The sequence below is a fragment of the Carcharhinus amblyrhynchos genome, chromosome 5 (assembly GCF_965287045.1).
Source record: "Carcharhinus amblyrhynchos chromosome 5, sCarAmb.v2.hapA, whole genome shotgun sequence".
NCBI classification, from domain to species: domain Eukaryota; kingdom Metazoa; phylum Chordata; class Chondrichthyes; order Carcharhiniformes; family Carcharhinidae; genus Carcharhinus; species Carcharhinus amblyrhynchos.
In genome coordinates, this window is record NC_137328.1 from 13,537,918 (window position 1) to 13,557,556 (window position 19,639).

General features: G+C 43.3%; 1 protein-coding gene across 1 annotated transcript in view; it reads left to right on the forward strand.

Moving 5' to 3' along the window:
* Positions 1-19,639, forward strand: part of chrna8 (cholinergic receptor, nicotinic, alpha 8) — a 250,322-nt gene that overhangs the window by 96,375 nt on the left and 134,308 nt on the right. The window contains exon 3 of the mRNA XM_080188480.1: positions 9,775-9,819. Within this exon, the coding sequence (XP_080044606.1) occupies positions 9,775-9,819 (45 nt within the window). The remainder of the gene's footprint in view (positions 1-9,774; positions 9,820-19,639) is intronic.

Genomic DNA, 19,639 nt, shown 5'->3' on the forward strand with positions numbered 1-19,639 from the left:
ATTGTAGTTGGCTTGACTACGTGTAAAATCAGAAGGCATGATGAGTTAGCTGAAAATTGACTGCATTCCTGAAGGGTACACAACGCAGGCAAGCAACAGCATAACAGCAGTTGCAAGGATTGTTTTTCTAGATGGAGACAGCCTATGAAAAACATTTCCAATAACAAGATAAGGGTTGGAAACAGCATGCGAAAAACAATTCCAATAATGAGATAGGGGTTGAAATATATTTTTGACTTTAGTGTGTGTGTTCAGTTTAGTTGTCTATTCAAGTTCAGCTCCATGCAGTTCAAGGGTTTGGCTGAGAAGCCAGTCTCCAAGTTTGCTTTTTTATTTCCGTCATGTTAATTTTTTTAAGCTCTTTTCAAAAATAGAAAACCGTTTTTAAACTCGTACTAATGCGATTCTGGCACCTCTTCAGTGAATGGACCCAACAGAAGAAAATGAGGTAGAAAGGCAGAGAGGGAACTCCAGAGCTTGGGCCTAGGCAAATGTAAGCATGACCACCACTGGTGGAACAGTTAGAATTTGGAATAAACAAGAAATAGAGGAGCACGGGTATTTCAGAGGGTTGAAGGAGGTTGCAGAGATAGGGAGGAGCAAACCATGGAGAGATTTTAAAGCAATGATAAGAATCTTAAAGTCAAGGGAGGGGGAAACTTTCCTGTCCTGCCCACCAAGGGAATTGTAGCCAGCAGGGGGCGGCGGATCATGCAGAGGTCTGGTGATCTTTGTGGCAAGCGCAGCCAGAAAATCCCACCCAAGACACTGAGCAAAACAAATAATTTGGAGACAGAAGGGAATCAGAGGAGTTTGACACCCAAAAGTCTTCTATCAATTGGAAACCCAAAATTTGCCATTTGTGGGTAGTCTGAACAGTTGTACTGCTCAGTGCGTATAGTATTTGTTGACAAAGTTAAGTGAAATATGCCTGGCTGTCAAAGTGCATATCTTGGAATATGAACTGAACAGTCGTTAAAAAAAAATTATCTTGAAAAGTGAATAATTCTGAATTTCAACAAATCATTGGGACCTCCGAGTAGCTGAAAAACTGTGATATTGTACAAAAAACAGAACAAACACAGGAAGCAACTTCTAATGGAAGCTACACAGCCAATCATCTTAGATATACCCTTAGTCCTTAGATATGGTGGCACAGTGGTTAGCGCTGCTGTCTCTCAGCGCCAGGGATCCGGGGTCAGTTCCTGGCTTGGATCCCTGTTTGTGTGGAGTTTGCACATTCTCTTCATGTCTGCGTGGGTTTCCTTCGGGTGCTCTGGTTTCCTTCCACGTTCCTAAAATGTGCAGATTAGGTGGTTTGGCCATAATAAATTGCCCCTTTACTGTCAGGGGACTAGCTAGGGTAAATCCATGAGGTTATGGGGATAGGGCCTGGGTGGGACTATGGTGAATGCAGTCTTGATGGGCTGAATGGCTTCCTTCTGCAGGGTAGGGATTCTGTATATCAGTAAAGCATATTTTAGAATCTAATACAAGCTGTTTTCAATTGACGTCACCTCCAAATTTCACTTTGTAATGTGCCGCAAAATTTAAATGCAAATGTCTCGGTTGGCAGCCGTGAAAGATGAGGGCGAGGGCCAGGGTTCTGAGCAGAGCAGGAGCATCACAGCCGAGCCACAACAGTTTCCTATACCACACTCGACACATGGACACCGTGACTCCGTGTGTGAAATGTTGACAGGCTGTACAAAATATGGGAGGCTGACACGAGGCTGCTATCCGCTGAGCTATCTGTCTGTAGCAAAAGGATTTGGCAGATGCTGTTAAAAGATTGAGTCATGAAAACATTCCTCATACGCCAGCGGAAACAGGAACAGAAAGAAAGGGAAAAAGATGCTGCACTGATACAGTGAGATTTCGCCACATGGACTATTTGGTTAGTGAAGCGTTTAAGAACGGAGTAAAGCAAAATGGAGAAAGGGTATTTAAGGCTTCTAGATGTAACAAGATTTCATAGAAGTAAAAGTTCTTGAAATGTTGTTTCAGTTCAAAAACAGGATTAAAACATAACTTTGACAAATACCAAGAAAGTCAGACATCTTAGAACAAAATCAACGTTACATCTATTGAAGTATAAAATCAATAGTGTTCAAAGTGATGATTCCATGGAGCCTTCTTTGAAATAGGCTTACCTGAGTGACTCAGTAAGCCATTATAGCTGTGTTTTTCCCCAAAAATACAGATTCTACATAATAAATTTGAATTATTCCACTCCACAATGTTTTACATTCAATCTAAATATCTCATTAAAGTGTATAAGACATTTGATGAGCAAGGCAACATCTATAATGCATGTGGGTTCTCTTGCGCGGCACTGCATACAAATAGCACAGTTTGAATCACAATACACTGTGCAAAATAATGGAGTGGACTCTAGTGGCATTGATAATATAGTGCCTTAGTTTTTTTTCTTCAGCCTTCTTTTATATCCAGTATTCCTTTGGAACATAGACAGCCTGGAGGAGATGTGTAGGAGTAAGGGTCAGCTGGTTCACATGGCTTGAGGGTTACTTTAATGGCTCTTGCAGCCAAGTTCAGAGTTGGCGTATATCCATCCACGCAGCTAGGCATAAAAGACAACAGCAGGGTTCCTCAGGGAAGAGATTCACTGAGTGTGAGCAACATTAATCTTTCTCCCACCCACCCCTGTTTTGATTCCTGTCTCCAAAGGCTAACTTTGTGGGATACTGCAATGGTTATCTGCTCACTCAATGGATTTTGGAGCAGGAAAATTAAAAGTTTTAAATTGCTTGCAATAAGTAGCGAAATGGCAAACACTGCAACTTGCAGCCTATTTCAATAGCTTTTTTTTAAACAGCAAATTTAATTGCAATGCACCTCGCACCTTTTGCAATGAGAAGCAATAAAAACGGTTGTTTTGCATAATCAATGAACCACGAACTAAATCAGCAACTCTATCAACTGAGCTCTATACTACAGGGAGCATTGCAAATTCCAATTCATCACACGCGTTGTGGGAATGACCAAACTCCATGTGAAAAGAATTTAACATTGAGAATCTACCAATGCTGCCAGGATCAAAATGAAACAAAACTACCAAATGTCAGTGGTGAATCTATGGAATTCATTGCCACAGAAGGCTGCGGAGGCCAAGTCATTGAGTGTATTTAAGACAGAGATAGATAGGGTCTTGATCTGTAAGGGGATAGGGAAAAGGCAGGAGAATAGGGTTGAGAAATATATCAGCCATGATTGAATGACGAAGCAAACCTGACGGGCCGAGTGGCCTAATTCTGCTCCTATATCTTACGGCCTTATGGCCTTATTTTCACAGAAGACACTGCATTCTTACTCCTCCTCAACAATCCCCCAAGAAAGAAGGAAGCTTGGCACAGCTGAAGTAACTAGAGAATGTAAGGGCAAATTCCTCAATCCTACTGTCTCAGAAGGTTCGTTGCAGTACAAAGCATACTGTTCATAGCGTACATAGGGGAGGAGAGGAGAGGGTGAAGAATGTAATGTTACAATCACTGCTAAGGTGTAGCTTAATATAAGGTAGGTCCGTTCAAAAGTCTGATGGCAACAGAGATAAAGCTGCTCTTGAGTCAGTTGGCATTTGATCTCAGACTTTTGTATCTCAGACTTTTGTACACAAATCAAACATTCAGAGAATTAAGTACAGTTCCAGGATAATGGAGGCAAGAACATAACAGACTTATGTAATGCCAATGACGCCACACTACTTGCAGAATCAAAAAAAGCCCAAAATATCAGAGGACACGTTAAAATCAAGACATGAACACCAACAAGACAAAAGCAATGGTAGAAGGAGAATGCTAAAGACATGAGAGTGAAGATTGGAGTGAATGGTGTTACACTGGAGCAAGTAGGCAGGTTTGTCTATTTCGGGTGAATGATAAGAGAAGATGGTGGATGCAATGGTGAAATTAGAAAAAGGATAGAAGTAGCAAAGAGTAATTTTGTGAAAATCAAGGATGTCTTGACAACAAGAAAACTCAAGCTCACAACCAGGAAAAAAGTCACAAAGGTGCTACACATTCTATCCACTTTTCCTTCATGCCTCAAAAACCTGCATTTCCCAGGAGTTGCAATCACACTGATGGAGTATCACTCAGCTTCTACTTTGTTACCTTGTGCTGGAGCTCCGTTTTTGCCACCCGGACTTCCAAACCGAGAAATGACACCCCCTTTCCCCAGCTCTGGCTGTCATAACTTGGTAAGTAGGAAGTTTAAATCTGTCAAAGGCTTGGGACGAAAGGTGAGTGTATGAAGTTAGTGGGTAAGGGGATAGAGTGACAGGTAGATACGTGGTTGAGAGGTTAGGGTGGCAGGTGGTTGGGTAAGCAGATAGGATGGCAGGTAGGTGAGGGGAATAGAGTGGGTCAGTATGTTGGGGGCAGTTGGGAAGTTGGAGAGTGTGGTCAGTAGTCAGGATTTAATCAGGTGATGGGTAGTTGAATGGTCGGTGGGGTAGTCGGCAGTCAGGGGGTCAGGGGTGCAGACAGGAAGTTGTGAGTGTAGTCAGGGGCCACAGCAGAAGTCAAAGGGTTCAGTAGTATAGTTATCCAGGAGTTAAAATAGATTATAATCCTTCAAACATTTCTTGGGTACTATTCTGGGAAGTGAGCCAGCATCACCCAAAGTCTCCGGGGGGGTGGTGGGAGGGGGGGGGCATCTCACCCCACCTGCTACAGGAGTCGTAGACTGTGGGGTAGGGTGGGGAGGGGGGTGAGGTGGGGGGGGAAGCGGGGAACCATGCAAAGGTCTGTTGACCTTGGACAGGATTTTCTGGATTTGGGGTGAGCCCACCCTCCAATTGTGGAGGGCTACTGATGCAAGGCAATTGCCCATCAGAAGTCTAAACCTCCCAGGCAAATCCTACAGAGTCAGCACATTGGGAGCTCCAAGGAGTCCCCCGACACATTTTGTGGGGTATCTCTGAGTCACTGCCATTTGGAGACTGGAAACTCCTGTGCCCTGGACAATTAAAAAAAAAGACCTATGGAAGAAAGTAAAAGCCTTTGAATTCAGGATGCCATGAAGTTTGCTGAAAATTGTATGTACAAACCATGGGACAAGTGAAGAAATGCTTGAAGAGCAAGAGCAAAAAAAGAAACTCAAAAAGTGACATCCGGAAAAGAAAATGTTAGTATTTTGGCCAGTTGATCAGAGCTGAAAAGCTATAGAGACCTCTTTCAGTTGGCAAGATGAAGGGCAGCAGAAAGCGGGCTGACCTATGTGTAGTTGAATGATGGAGGTCACAGAGCAGTTGTAGATGAGCTACTGCAGATGTGTGAAGATGACACAAGACAGATGGGCACTGTGTACCTGCTAGGAGTATCAACAAGCAGCGGCACTGTTTGGGAAAAGACCAAGGTGATAAGGTGATCCTTCACCTAACCATCAAAATAAATAATTCATTAACTAGCCTTTCATGTCTATGCTGCTGCCTCCCCCAAGTCAGAAACAGTGACTGTATTTCCGAGTAACTCTGCATGTGAAGTGGATTGGGATGTGCTTAGAGCCATATATTCTGTTCTTTTCAGTCGCATCTCCACAGGGGACTTTGTAATTGAGCACATGGTCAACCAACAGAGAGTATTCAGGGCACAGAAGGAAATAGTAACAAATGTTGGCAGCCAACCACAAGTGTACAAACTGCAACACATGAAATTATTCCATAAGGTGGATTGGCCATGTTAAATTGTCCTCTAGTGTTGCGGGGGGGCTAGCTAGGATAAATGCATGGGGTTATGGGGATAAGGCTTGGGTGGAATTGTGGATGGTGCAGACTTGATGGGCTGAGTGGCCTTCTTCCGCATTTTAGGGGGTTCTATGATTTATGGGATAAAACACTGAAACAAAGGCAAAATGTAATGATTCTCAAAAAAGCTACACTCAACAATCTCTGGACCTGAAATATAGGAATTAGCTCTTGATATTGGAGGGAAAGGAGATTTCAGCTAAATGTAGTGGAATTAGGAGGCTACTTCTCAAGGGTGCACTTATGATTAGGTTACATATAGTGCTTACAGGAAATTCACCTGATCCATCCACACTGGAGAATCCTGTTACTTTCTAAAGCCTATAAAGGAGCTTTCAAAAAGAGAGTCTTCAAAAAGGTCATTTTCATTATGCCCTGTTACAAGTCAGTTCTATTTTCATGATTGATTCAAAGCTGATAGTTTACTCAAGCACAGAGTTAGGAAAATAAAACATCTTCCAGGGAGTGGCAACAACCACCACTGTCACTCCACTCGGAAGGGTAGTTGGGAGTAGGGATGTGATCAGGGTAGGGGTCCAGTGGAGGTACCTGGGGTTATCGTCGCACAGTTACTGGTTTCAATCCTTCCACCTTTTCCTGGGTAACTATTCTGCTGAGTGGAAACAATCCAAAGGGCGAGATTCCCAGACCTCCCAACCACATGTTTCCGATAGCGGGAGGTGGCGCATTGTTCGATCGCGGCAGGGTTCTCTGGCCCCACCGCTGCCAATGGGAATTCCCGGTGATGTCACCTCACGCCTGCAGAGACCCAAGCGTGTGCTGCCGGCGGGACTGGAGAATCCCGCCGGTGTGAACGGCCGGAGAATGCCAGTCAAAGTCTCAAACTTTAAATCAGAGTTTTGGAGGGTTCCTGAAACAGTGTAACTGTCCAACGGAAGTCAAAACTTTCCAGACAATTCCTGTGTAGTAAACACAAGGGACCTCCAAGCAGTTCCCCAGCATATCCTTCAGAGGAGAGCCATTTGGAGACCATAGTTTCAAAATTATCATTGTAACCTAGATTCAAAATATTCATTGTCAACTCTATCAATCTGTTTGTGTTGGCACATTATTTGGAGCGACTTGTTTTGTTCAGACGTACATCTGAATTAATCTTTGATCATCAAACACCATGGCAAGAAATTGTTTGTTCCCAATGTTTATTAGACCCTTCATGGAGATTAAATGTAGTAAATGGAAAACTTAGCAGCATGACCTGAGTTCCTGGATTTTGGGTGGCATTTCGTATTTTGAATAGAATGTGACTTGGGAAGATGCCTGGCTACTTACAAAGTTTATGAGACGTAAGAAAAAGCATAACATCTTTAAGAAAGACCAGTTATCCACTCAATAAATCGGACAGTTCAATTAGGAAATTGAACTGAATGCTCTGCATTTATGATTCACATTCTCGGTGAACATGTAAACTTAGTGGATAACCTTCCTCTTCACTTTTGCTTTAATAACCTTTGACATGGTCAACTGAAACTCCTGCCCTCCAATATCTGATACAGTGTAGAAGATACAGTGGGTGGCACAGTGATTAGCATTGCTGCTTCACAGTGCCAGGGACCTGGGTGCGATTCCTGGCTTAGGTCACTGTCTGCATGGAGTTTGCGTGTTTTCCCTGTGTTTGTATGGATTTCCTTTGGGTGTTCCGGTTTCCTCCCACATTCTCAAAGTTGTGCTGGTTAGATACATTGACCCAAACAGGTGCCAGAATGTGGCTAATAGGAGAATTTCACAGTAACTTCACTGCAGTGTTAATGTAAACCTTACTTGCGACTAATAAATAAACTTCTTACTTTTTCTTTTGAAATAGGGACAGATAGCCAACATGTCAATTTTCTAATCCCACAATATTAGGGGCGATTCTCCCATCCCGCTGTGCTAATTTTCCGGGTCTAGGAATGGTAGGAGAGGCCACAATTGGGCTGTTGAAGGGTTGGGGGGGGGCAGCACCGTGGGGGCTCTGGGCTGGCCCGCAATTGAGTTGGCCAGAAAATGGGAGGCTAACAGTTCAGGTCCACTGCGCATGTGCAGAGGCCTGCTGGTTTCAGCCTCCTGGGTGGGAATAGGCCCCGCCCTTTAAAATCTAATGGCATTCACGCTGATGGCCTCTGCTTTGCACAGAGTGTGGGAGATTCTAGTGTGAATTGCTATTAAAATACGAACTTGAATTACTCCAGTTTTCCTGCATATTCAACACTTAGAATGTTTTGGGAGAATTCTGCCCATTGCCTTGGAATGTCAGGGGTTTCCCCACATGTTTGAAATTGGGTTTACACTTGGATGCATAGGGTTTTCTGGGCTGACTGCCCCACCCTTCTTTCGGCACTGTTGGGGCACTCACATGGAGGAACTTTTGGAGGTGGACCTTACACCGGGACGCTACAGACCAGAAGATCCATAAAGTGCCCCAAAGACTGAAGGAGCAGCACATTTCCTGTAGCTATTATAATGTGCTCCTCCCCCTCCTGATCTCTTGGGAAATCAGGATTTCTAGGGAGCCAGAAAGTTCCCGTGTTGGTAACCGGGGGGATTTGCTTTGTGGCAAGCTCCTTGATTCCATTGAAAAGCCCACATTAGGAAGACATCCGACCTGCTCAAGTGAAATGGGGCAGGAGGGTTGCATACATTACTCCCCACACAGACTCAGTATGCCAACATGCACTTTCATTTTTCAGTCACTAAGTCAGGGTCCAGAATTATCCCCATAATCTTAAAAAGGTGCATGATAGTAAACATATGGAAAAGAATGATCTGGAAAATTGCTTCAAGCTAAACTGCGAGAGTACAATAAAGGGAACAAAGAATAATGGGTGCACAATAATGGGTGCAATTAGAATTAATGTCACAAAACCCTTCACAAAAAGTGATCAATAGCTGGAATGGACTTTCAGCAAAGTAAAAATGATAAAAGAGTTTAAGAAAACAATTGCTATGAGACTGGAGGAATTTCAGGATCCTTCTGTTTGGATGAACTGAGTAAAGCTGAATGGGTTCCTCTTCCTGAAGATCTCTCCTGGCCTAGTCTGCAGTCTAGTGGATTCAAAATTCATCTGCTTCCCAAATTGTGTCACCAAAAGTTTCCTGACAGTTTACTATTTCCGCACCTTCCAATTTTCCTGCCTTTGGAGAGATACCTTTCATTCCTCACTCTCCTCATTCAGTTACAATGACCAGGATCAACATCTGATCATAAAACAGAGAACAATGATATGAATCTTGGCTTCATGGCATAATTTGGTTTGATTTATTATTGTCACATGTAATATATACAGTGAAAAGCATTGTTTCTTGCACACTATACAGACAAAGCATACCATTCATAGAGAAGGAAAGAAGAAAGTGCAGAATGTAGTGTTACAGTCATAGCTAGGGTGTAGAGAAAGATCAACTTAATGTGAGGTAGGTCCATTCACAAGTCTGATGGCAGCAGGGAAGAAGCTGTTCTTGAGTCAGTTGGTACGTGACCTCAGACTTTTGTATCTTTTTCCTGACGGAAGAAGGTGAAAGGTAGTATATCTGGGGTACATGGAGTCCTTGATTATGCTGGCTGCTTTGCCAAGGCAGCAGGAAGTGTAAACAGAATCAATAGATGGTTTGGAACATATACAAGCTGAATGTTAATGCCTCCCCACTGCTGAATTTTTAAGAAAATTAAATCACATATAAACATAGGAATGAGTTGCACATTTATTGTGCTTGTCTGCTCTGTCGAGTTTTTGAGGTAATTCAATACTTCTGCATCTGATATGACCTTTCTCAGGAGAGTTGAGTGAGCCTTTATATTACATCTTCAATACCAACTCAGTTAGATTTTTAAACATCTGGTCCATTTATGCTTTGAACTGTCTCCCTCTTTCTACCCCGTACCCTCAGACCCAAGTCTTTTGCTTGCAAACGTATATTTCTAAAGAGTTCAGATGTTTCTTTGCCGTATGGTTTGTTACATGGCAGAATGCTTGGTATTTATTGCAAATAATTATTCTCCCTTTTTTCAGGATGAAAAAAATCAGGTGTTGATTACAAATGTTTGGCTGCAAATGGTAAGAATTTTACCCATATACATGTCTCTCTCTTCCTGTTTAATGTTATTGTAGGTTTTATCATTGTTTGAAATGATTGAAAGTGGCAGCTAAAATGTCCCTGCATTATTTCCTAATAACACTGTAATGAGGAGATTTGGCTCTTCCAGAAGCTTACAAGGAGAGACAAGAGGCAACATCTGTGCTCAGTGATGGTGCTGGGGTAGCTGAGGATGAAGCTGAAAGAGACACAGTGCTTTTTGTACAGTAAATATTCAACATTTCCAACTCATATTCAGTAGCAATCAGTAATGCAAATAGGGCACTGAATTATAGAGTCAAAACAATAAGATATAAATCAGAGGAGGAAAAAATTATACTATTTGGCATATATATACTATATATATGCCAATTATATACTATATATATGCCAATTACTATATATATGCCAATTGGCATATTATACTATTTAAGTTGTTTTACTTCAACAACAATTCATATCAATGTGATGATATTGTGCCTTTAAGAAGTATGTTTGAATCATGTATGACATTAGTGCACCTTTAAGAAATGTGTTTTTTTGATCATGTTCTCTGCAGCTCTCTCCGCCTTTGCTAATGTCACTGTTGCTGAGTTGGCTGGCAAAGTCCTTTTATTGCTCTTTCAGTGGTTTAAATGCAGTTTGTTTATTTTTACTCTGGGATATATCGTGACACTGCATTGTTAGGAGGACGGTCATGTATTTTGGATAGTTTTTTTCCTTCCTAATTTAAGATTTCATTTTCTCTTTTGGTTGGCAGCTGTTTAGTTTTAGAAGGGACATCAAGTTGATGCTTGATGACCCTGCTTTTGGAAATTCTGTTGTTTAGCTGAAAGCAAGCTTTCTTGCCTTCCTAGAGTAGACAAACTGCTGTTGGCAGCTTGAACAAGTCTCTCCCTAATGTTATGGGAAGCTATGCTGACTGTTCTGGGTATCTAGGCGGCCGTATGCAGCTACAAGGCTGAGAAGTCAGGGTTTCATTTCTTCAACCAAAGGACTCAGTTCCAGCATCACGCGAGCATTAGCCTTTGCTGTGTTAAACCTGTGGAAAGGGTTTTTGTCTACGGAAAGTTTTTGTTTGATTAGAAACTCTTAGATATTTGTTAAAGATTATACATTATCTTCATTGTGGGAGATTCATTTTGAAACTCTCGCTGAAAAAAACAGCACAATTTACTCCAATTTTTACGCAAATTCAACGCTTAGAATATTCTGGGAGAATTGCCTCCAACGTATTTAAATTCCCGATCGACCTGCTGGGAGTGGGTTCTCTGCCTTGGCAAAATTGAAAACTGGGTTGGACCGTAGTTGCCAAAATGTTTTTTGTTATTTAACCCTCACCAATACCCAACCACACCCATTCCTCCATGTTTAAATCCTATCACTTATTACGCAAATTAGTAGCAGATTTACGGTGCAAACTCACATCCAATAAAAGTTCAGTTGAGACTGATCTGAGTCATTGTACTTAGAAGCCTCACAAGTGACAGTATAAAGATATTTATTATGTGAATTAAATGTTAATTTGCAAAGATCAGACAAGCAGAGAAACCTAGGCCATAAAATTCATGGCAGACAGTAGCACAGTAGTTAGCATTGCTTCCTCATAGTGCCAGGGACCTGGGTTCAATTCCTGGCTTGGGTCACGGTCTATGTGAAGTTTGCATGTTCTCCCCATGTCTGCGTGGGTTTACCTCTGGTTTCCTCCCACAGTCTAAAAGATGTGCTGGTTAGATGCATTGGCCATGCTAAATTCTCCTTCAGTGTACCCGAACAGGTGCCGGAGTGTGGCGACTATCGGATTTTCACAATAACTTCATTGCAGTGTTAATGTAAGCCTACTTGTGACACCAGTAAATGAACTTTAGACTTTAAATAACTGGCTTCCATTCTACGTCTAATCAAATGTCCATTGACCACAATAAAACTGAACATAAGTCGGTGTATATGACAGCCAATAGATTCATAAAATGTTTATAGAATCCCTGCAGAGCAGAAGGAAGCCATTCAGTCCATCGAGTCTGCACCGACCACAATCCCACCCAGGCCCTATCCCCATAACCCCATATATTTACCTAATCCCCCAGACACTTGGGTCAATTTAACATGGCCAATCAACCTAACCTGCACATCTTTGGACAGTGGGAGCAGACTGGAGCACCCGGAGGAAACTCACACTGATACCATCCACAGTGCGCCCTATCTCAAATGGAATTTCACCTGCCAAGGGTTTCCAGGTACATGCATCATACAAGTTGATAAAAAAAAGTTAATATGATCCAAAATTACAGAGGCAGTGACACAAGGGAAAGAAATTGAACTTTATTTTGCCTGTTTATTGAGTGTACAGTGAGGATTAGATGGACAACTGTGAGACTACAACCTCTCAGACTCCTACAGCCTGTCGTATAGATACCAGTCATCATAATGGAAGCGGGCCCTGAAACAGCCATTAGGTGTCTTATATATACAAATTGTCATCAATTCTTCAATTGTCAGACCTTGATACAAATTTCAGGTACAAAAGGAAAGAACTTCCTCTTTAAAAATCTAATTATACCAGGTCATGAACAGTCCAGCCAGTGGTGCTGAAAGGAACCACTTGAGGCCACCTAGGGAATGAACGCAAAATTTAAAAAATTCTGTTTCAATGTTACATTTTGAACATGTCTATTCCTCCTCTCTCCACAATAATGTTGCAAGTCATCATGAATCCAGGTATACTTACCCAATCCCCAAATTCTTGGCCATAGTGTTTCTTTGGAAGGAAATCTTCAAATGCAGACACTAAAAACACAACAATACTTACTCCAGCTTATAAATCAAAGAAAGGGTTTAATAAAGAAACTGCATTATTCCAAACTTGGAGCCTCGCCCTGGGTCAATCCAAGTTCCCCACAATTCCCAACAGAGTCAGCTGACCATCACATCCTTCTGTAATTGGTTCCATGGTTTATTGGGTAAGCTGACTGTTACAGCTTGTTACCATTGGTCACATTACATCTGATACAAATTTGTCACCAGTTACATTCTAAGACATTGCTCCCCATGCCCCAGTGTAGCCCCTCTCTGCTTGCGAGGGCTTACTGGTTCAGGGATCATGTGACTGAAAACTGAAAAAGAATGCACCTGAAAACATATCTAGTGCACCGTGACTAAGGTATCATGGCTCTGAGCTCTGGAATACAATCCTTAAACCTGGGGTGACTAGGCTAGTGAAAGGAAATCATGTTAATCTTGCAATAGACCAATGTCGAGTGTTTCCTGCACTTTGTGCTGTGAAGCAACAAGATTAGCATTGATGGGGATGCTTCTGCTAAATTGTTCCTCACTAAACATTGCAGGAAAATGTACGATGAAAAGGAAGGGTATTGAAAAAAGTGAAGAAAAAATAATAATGTTGATGCTGAAATTGTTGGAAAATCTGAATCGGCCAAGTTTGGATCTCTTCAACTCTCTTGTTAGTTTATCCAGTTCAAAGGTATTCAGATTCAGGTTGTTCAGGGAGGATGTGAGGAAAATCTTTTTTACCTCGAGGTGGATGACAGTCTGGAATGCGTTGCCTGGGAAGATGCTGGAGGCGGAATGCCTCACTTTCTTTAAAAAGTACCTGGATGAGTGCCCAGCACATCATAACATTTAAGGCTGTGGGCCAAGTGTTGGTAAATGGAATTAAGTGGGAGCTCAGGTGTTTCTTGCGTGTCAGTGCAGACTTGATGGACCAAGGGCCTCTGTATGACTCTGTGATTCTCTACTTGCTGCCTTGTGCACATAGACCAGGTGTTAGGATCCTCCATACAGCTCAGGCAGCTGTAAGCACCTGGAATTGCTGCGTGAGAAAGATTAGATTGGGAGGTGGAAGGCTGAGTGTGAATTGGAATTGAGGAAGTCCACAATTCCACATCTTTATTAATTTTGAAGGTCATATAGAATAGAATTACTCAGTGCACTAGCCCCTAGCCACATGTGGTTAATTGGAAATCCAGATGTGGCTAATTGCATTTCTGACTAGGAAGTAAAATAAATGGGGAATAGATGCACTCGATGGTTATTGATCACAGTTCCTCATATTGAGATACTACAGGAATATACTTTGAACTTTTATGTATATTTTTGATAAAAGGGTAAGGTGAAAATCAGCTCATGGGAATGCGATTTGACCACTGAGTTGCTTTACTTCAACTGCAGCAATTTATATTGACATAATGATACTGAAATATATTTAAATCATGTTTCTTGTAAGGGGTATGTTTAAAATTCAGCAGTGTTTTGCACGGTGACAATTTGTCTTGGAAAACCTTTAAATTAGTAGCTGGGACACCAAGATAAGTATTCATTTTAGACATGGACTGTTTATTTTAAGCAGATGTAATGCTTTTGCATTTACTGAGATTTGAGTAGACTGAGTGACAGGGAATGTGATATTAGACATGGGAGCAGCTAAGCTTGCAGAACAGAATAGTTGCACTTTCATTTTGAAATAAAGTACAGTTGCCTGGAGCTGATAGAAGAAAGAAGTGTCTGTCTGTCGCTCTCCAGAAGTTTTCTGAAGGCCTCAAGGCTGTAAACCTAAGTCACAAGCAAGTATGCCAGTGTTTTGCTAACTAATTTAAAGAGGGGTTTAAGTCTATAAGATAAATTTTGCTTGATTGGAACTCATGGTGATAGTTAGCAGTTAAGAATTTTATCTTGCCATGTTTAAGTGTTATTCAAGTGTTAAAGGTTAAGCTAACTCATTTCTTACGGTTGAATTGTCTTGTTAAATAAAACTTGTTTTGATAAAAGCTCCCTGGTTTGTCAATAGAATCAAGCCTGGAGCGAAACATTTTATCCTCACATTAATGCCACAATAAAAATGGTTAGCGTCTAGTCTGACTTCATAATATATGTTGGGGTTTCTGATCTGGCACCCTAACATTGGTATAACATCTTTAATTTAATGAATCTTATCAAGGCAGTTCATAGGAACATTATAGAACAAGCATGATACAGAGCCACATAAGATAATGTTAGATAAATTTTACAGAGGAATGAAAGTTAGAGAGGCTGAGAAATATAGAGAGGGAATTCCAGAGGTTGAGACCTAGAGACAATTGAACATTGAAATTGATCTTTTCAAATCCTCTGTTTGTCAGTTTCAGGATCTTAGACTTATCAAACTGTTAATTAGCTGTTTGGCTGTGTAAATAGTGGACAGTAGGAGAGTGTCCGGCCTTTCATCAGGTCTATGACAGTTGCACTCAAAAATGGTAGGGGGGACTCTCACAGCTCTTGTAGAGAGACAATCAAAAGTCTTATTTTACACCTTAGACAAGGGGCTGCGAGGTGGGTTTTGTTGTTGCATAAGTGCATGAGTGAAGCATTAGACACAAAGGTTTGGTGTCTGCAGAAATGAAGAGGTAGTTTTGAGCAAAAGTGCCACGATGCCCCATTACCTCATGCCTGTTTGAGGTAATACACATGGGAGTCATGGAAGGGATGTGGAGGCATGAGGGGGCCTGAAGAGGTCATTGAAATAAGAAGGGCTTGGAGGAGACATGGGGGTTGTCTGGGCTGGGTTGGGGAATGTGAGTTTGAAGCCCTGATGTTTATCGCTATAACTGGGCTGATGCCCCAGCTTTGCCATCCACCTTGGGCCTGCCGCTAGAGACAGTGAACCAACTCCATCCCAGCCTCACCTCTCATTGACGGAAATTTGACAGGCAGGAATTCATTAAAAAAGATAGCTCTGCCAAGTCGGGAAGTTTCCTGCTTTGGCCTCACTGTCTCCTCCATGAAAATCCAGCTCCATACATATAAAGATCAGAGAAAGTCAGGTTCAGATACCCTCATAATGAAACACAGTTGCACAGCACGCCATTGTTTAAGCTCACATATGGTCTTGTGATGAGGAAGACTGAACCTGTTACCTGTGTGATTGCATTGCAACAAGGGATCAACACTTTTAGAAAAGATTTAGAATATTGGTGCAAAGGATTATGCAACACCCCCCCCCCCCCCCCCCCCCCCAAAAGTAGTAACTGTATTAGTTGGGCTTTGGTGATTGTCCTGACAAAAGTGAACTTGGCGTGGTAGACCCGGGCGGGGTGAGGGGGTGAGGAGCCAAGGAAGTAAGTGCAGTGTCCATGTGCCCCTCTGCCACTGCCAGGCTTCAGGGGGGAGTGGTTCCACAAGGAACCTGGAGCTGGGGGTCTGGGGAAGGGTGCAAGAGGTTGATCTTGGGGTTCTCCCCTGGGATGGGGGTCTCAGGGCTGTACTGTCCCTTCTAGCCCTTGGAAGCCTGCACATCATTCTTGGCATGGCGATTTCAGGCAGCTGTCTGATCAGAAATCTTAATTCTTCTGCGTCTACTGTGAAAACGTTGAAGTGGTCCATTCCCCCTGGACAACGGGAAGCCTTTCAAATCACAGCAACACTCCATTCTGCAGAAGACATCGTCCTTTCTCTTTCCAAGAAGCCACAGGTGTCAGGAGACCCATTTGAAATCATCCAACTTACAAGAGGGCCATTATTTTATGACCTCGCTCGGGGGCGAGACTTCTAAAATCCTGCCCGAGACAACGGGGAATTTGGTTTTGTGAGCCGCGCCCTTCCTGATTCTGGGGCGGACCTGGTGGTTAAATTCCAGCTGAGAGGTCACTTTCACTGAGAGGGGGGTGAGGGGTAGAGGGAGGGTGGGGGGATTCCCCATTCCCATTTCCACAACTGCTCACTCAGCCTCATCCTTATAGCACTGCGTTCTTTTTCAAAGCCACAAACTGAAGCCTCCTACTTCTCTCCACTCACAGAGAGGTCTATGGATTTCCTCTCACCTTGAGTACAGGACTTCTGCAGTCACGCCGCGATGTACAGCAAACTGTGAGATGTTGGCGACAACCACCCCCCCCCCCCCCCCCCCCAACTCCAACCTGAAAGGATCCTGAGCTACAGGAATTGCGGGACACTTTGATTTTGCCCCATTCTCAACCCTACTTTACAGATCTGGCCTGTATGGCCCACATCAGTGGCTACCTCTCGGGTGATTACCCCCACTGCTCGTAGTTTGAGATGGGAGTAGAAGAAATGCTTTCAATATCCTACAAGGCCACCTCTTCTTCCTGAGCCTAGCTTCCCCTCTCTGCCTTTTCCCGATCCAAGTCCCAAAAGTACTGCAGCTCCTGACCCCAAGATAATTAACAAGCTTTCTGTTCAGAGGTTAGAAAGCTTCATCGAGCCTCTTGGAAAAGTCCAACGCCACTCCCTTCCACCTCCAATAACTTTTCAGGCCTTCTTTTACACCACAATCCCTAATGCTCCCACTAACTCTGCATCAACAAAGGAGAGTTAAAAGCACCCCACCTGAAAATTCAATGTTTATCTCTCTAAATAACACAAGTTGTGGGGGAGTAGGGCGGGGTAGTGTGGAGGTGGCAGGGAGGGGGCCGGTGGGGGGGGGGGGTTCCTCGTGCAGCATAGTGCCTGCTCAGCTGACACTGTTTCGAACAGTGGATTAACAGGAACTGTGAGCCAGCAAAACAGCATCAGACACCAAGTGGCATCACAATCTTAGCCCACTGCATGCTTCCGATGCACGCATGAAATGCTCGCAGTACCAGACTTGGCCATCCAAGCATGCCATGCCAGAAGTGGGTAGAAGAAGGTCGACCAGCATAATCCTTCCCTTATGGCTTCACCATTAATAGTACTGCAGAGCCCAATTTTCCAGCCCATGAACCCGAGGTGATGGCAGCATTGTCCCAGCAGGATATTCAGACAGCGGATTATGCGATGGCAGCTATATAGTGTTAATTCACTGGGTTAGCACTGACTTTCTAGTGCGCTCCCAATGGAGCACTAAACATCAACTCGTAAGAGATCTACAACCTGCCATTTTACAATCTTAGCCCTCAGCTTAGAAATGTTCTTGGAGATTCTGAAATGTTGGACATAAAATCAAACGTCCTTGACTTTCCAGTTAATTATCAAAAGGCATGTTTTTTTTTAAAGTTATAAAACCTTCTTTGCACATTGAGGCAAACAGCCAGCCCAGGCACAATAAAAGCAGGAAATTGCTGGAAAATCTCAGCAGGTCTGATAGCACCTGTGGAGAGAGAGAGGAGAGGCAACGTTTTGAGTCTAGATGACCCTTCATCAGAGCAGTTCAGACACAATAGGTTCTCAACAAACTTAGGAAAATATTGTAAAAACAGAAAATGTTGGAAACACTCAGCTGGTCTGGCAGCATCTCTGGAGAGAGAAAATCGAGTTTATGTTCCAACTGTTCTTCAGAGGCCAGCTATTAGCTGGGAGAAGTCTATGGACAAACCCAAATCCTGATTGGCTTCTGCATTCATAAGAACATAAGAACATAAGAAATAGGAGCAGGAGTAGGCCATCTAGCCCTTCGAGCCTGCCCCGCCATTCAATAAGATCATGGCTGATCTGTCGTGGCTCAGTTCCACTTTCCCGCCCTCTCCCCATAACCCTTAATCCCCTCTCATATCAAGAACCCATCAACCCGCTTCTTAAAAATATTTAGCGAGGCAGCCTCCACCACTTCAACGGGCAGAGAATTCCAGAGATTCACCACCCTTTGAGTGAAGAAGTTCCTCCTCAACTCCGTTCTAAACCGCCTCCCCCTTATCTTGAGGCTGTGCCCCCTAGTCCTACTGTCTTTTTTGAGCGGGAAGAGTCTCTCCACCTCTATCCTATCCATCCCATTCATCATCTTATACGTCTCAATGAGATCTCCCCTCATTCTTCTAAACTCTAACGAGTACAAGCCTAGTTTATTCAGCCTCTCCTCATAGCTCAATCCCCTCAACTCCGGTATCAGCCTAGTAAACCTCCTCTGCACTCCCTCCAGGGCCAAAATATCCTTGCGCAGGTGCGGCGTCCAAAACTGCACACAGTACTCCAGCTGCGGCCTCACCAATGCCCTATACAGCTGCAGCAAGACCTCCCTACTTTTATATTCAATCCCCCTCGCTATGAAGGCCAGCATCCCATTCGCCTTCCTGACCACCTGCTGCACCTGCAAGCTGGGTTTTTGCGACTCATGCACAAGGACCCCGAGGTTCGATTTTCCTTCGGCATGATATTCCTTAGCCTCCTTTCTCAATGGAAGGCACTGGACATGGAGAAAGTAGAGATGATGGAGATCAGGCCATTGCTGTATCCTGCTTATCTCAGCATTGATCTACACATGCTGAAGGAGCTGTGATTATACAGGATTTCTGAAGCTTTGGCCTCTATCACTGATGCTTCAAGCTAATCTGTTAAAGGAGCACTAACTTTGAAGAAGAAACCTGTTGCCAACCTATTGTTTTCTTTTAGAAGGAAGGGCCATTTTGTCAGAAATGCTATATGCAGCTTTTTGGCAATTGATGTCACCATGTCACCAGTCGCTGAATGTAAACATGCAGGTAAAGGCGGTAAAGAAGGCAGATGGTACGCTGGCCTTCATTGCGAGAGGTTACGAGTACAGGAGCAGGGATGTGTCATTGTAATTATATTGGGCCTTAGTGAAGTCACACTGACAGTATTGTGTGCAGTTTTGGTCGCCTTTTCTGAGGAAGGATGTTCTTGCTCTCGAGGGCGTGCAGTGAAGGTTTAGCAGGCTGATTCCGGGGATGGCGGGCCTGATGTATGAAGAGAGATTGACTAGGTTAGGATTGTTTTCACTGGAGTTCAGATGAATGAGGGGGGAATCTCATAAAATTCTAACAGGACAAGATAGGATAGATGCAGGGAGGATGTTCCCGATGGTGGGGGTAGTCCAGAACCAGGGGTCACAGTCCAAGGACTCGGGGTAGACCATTT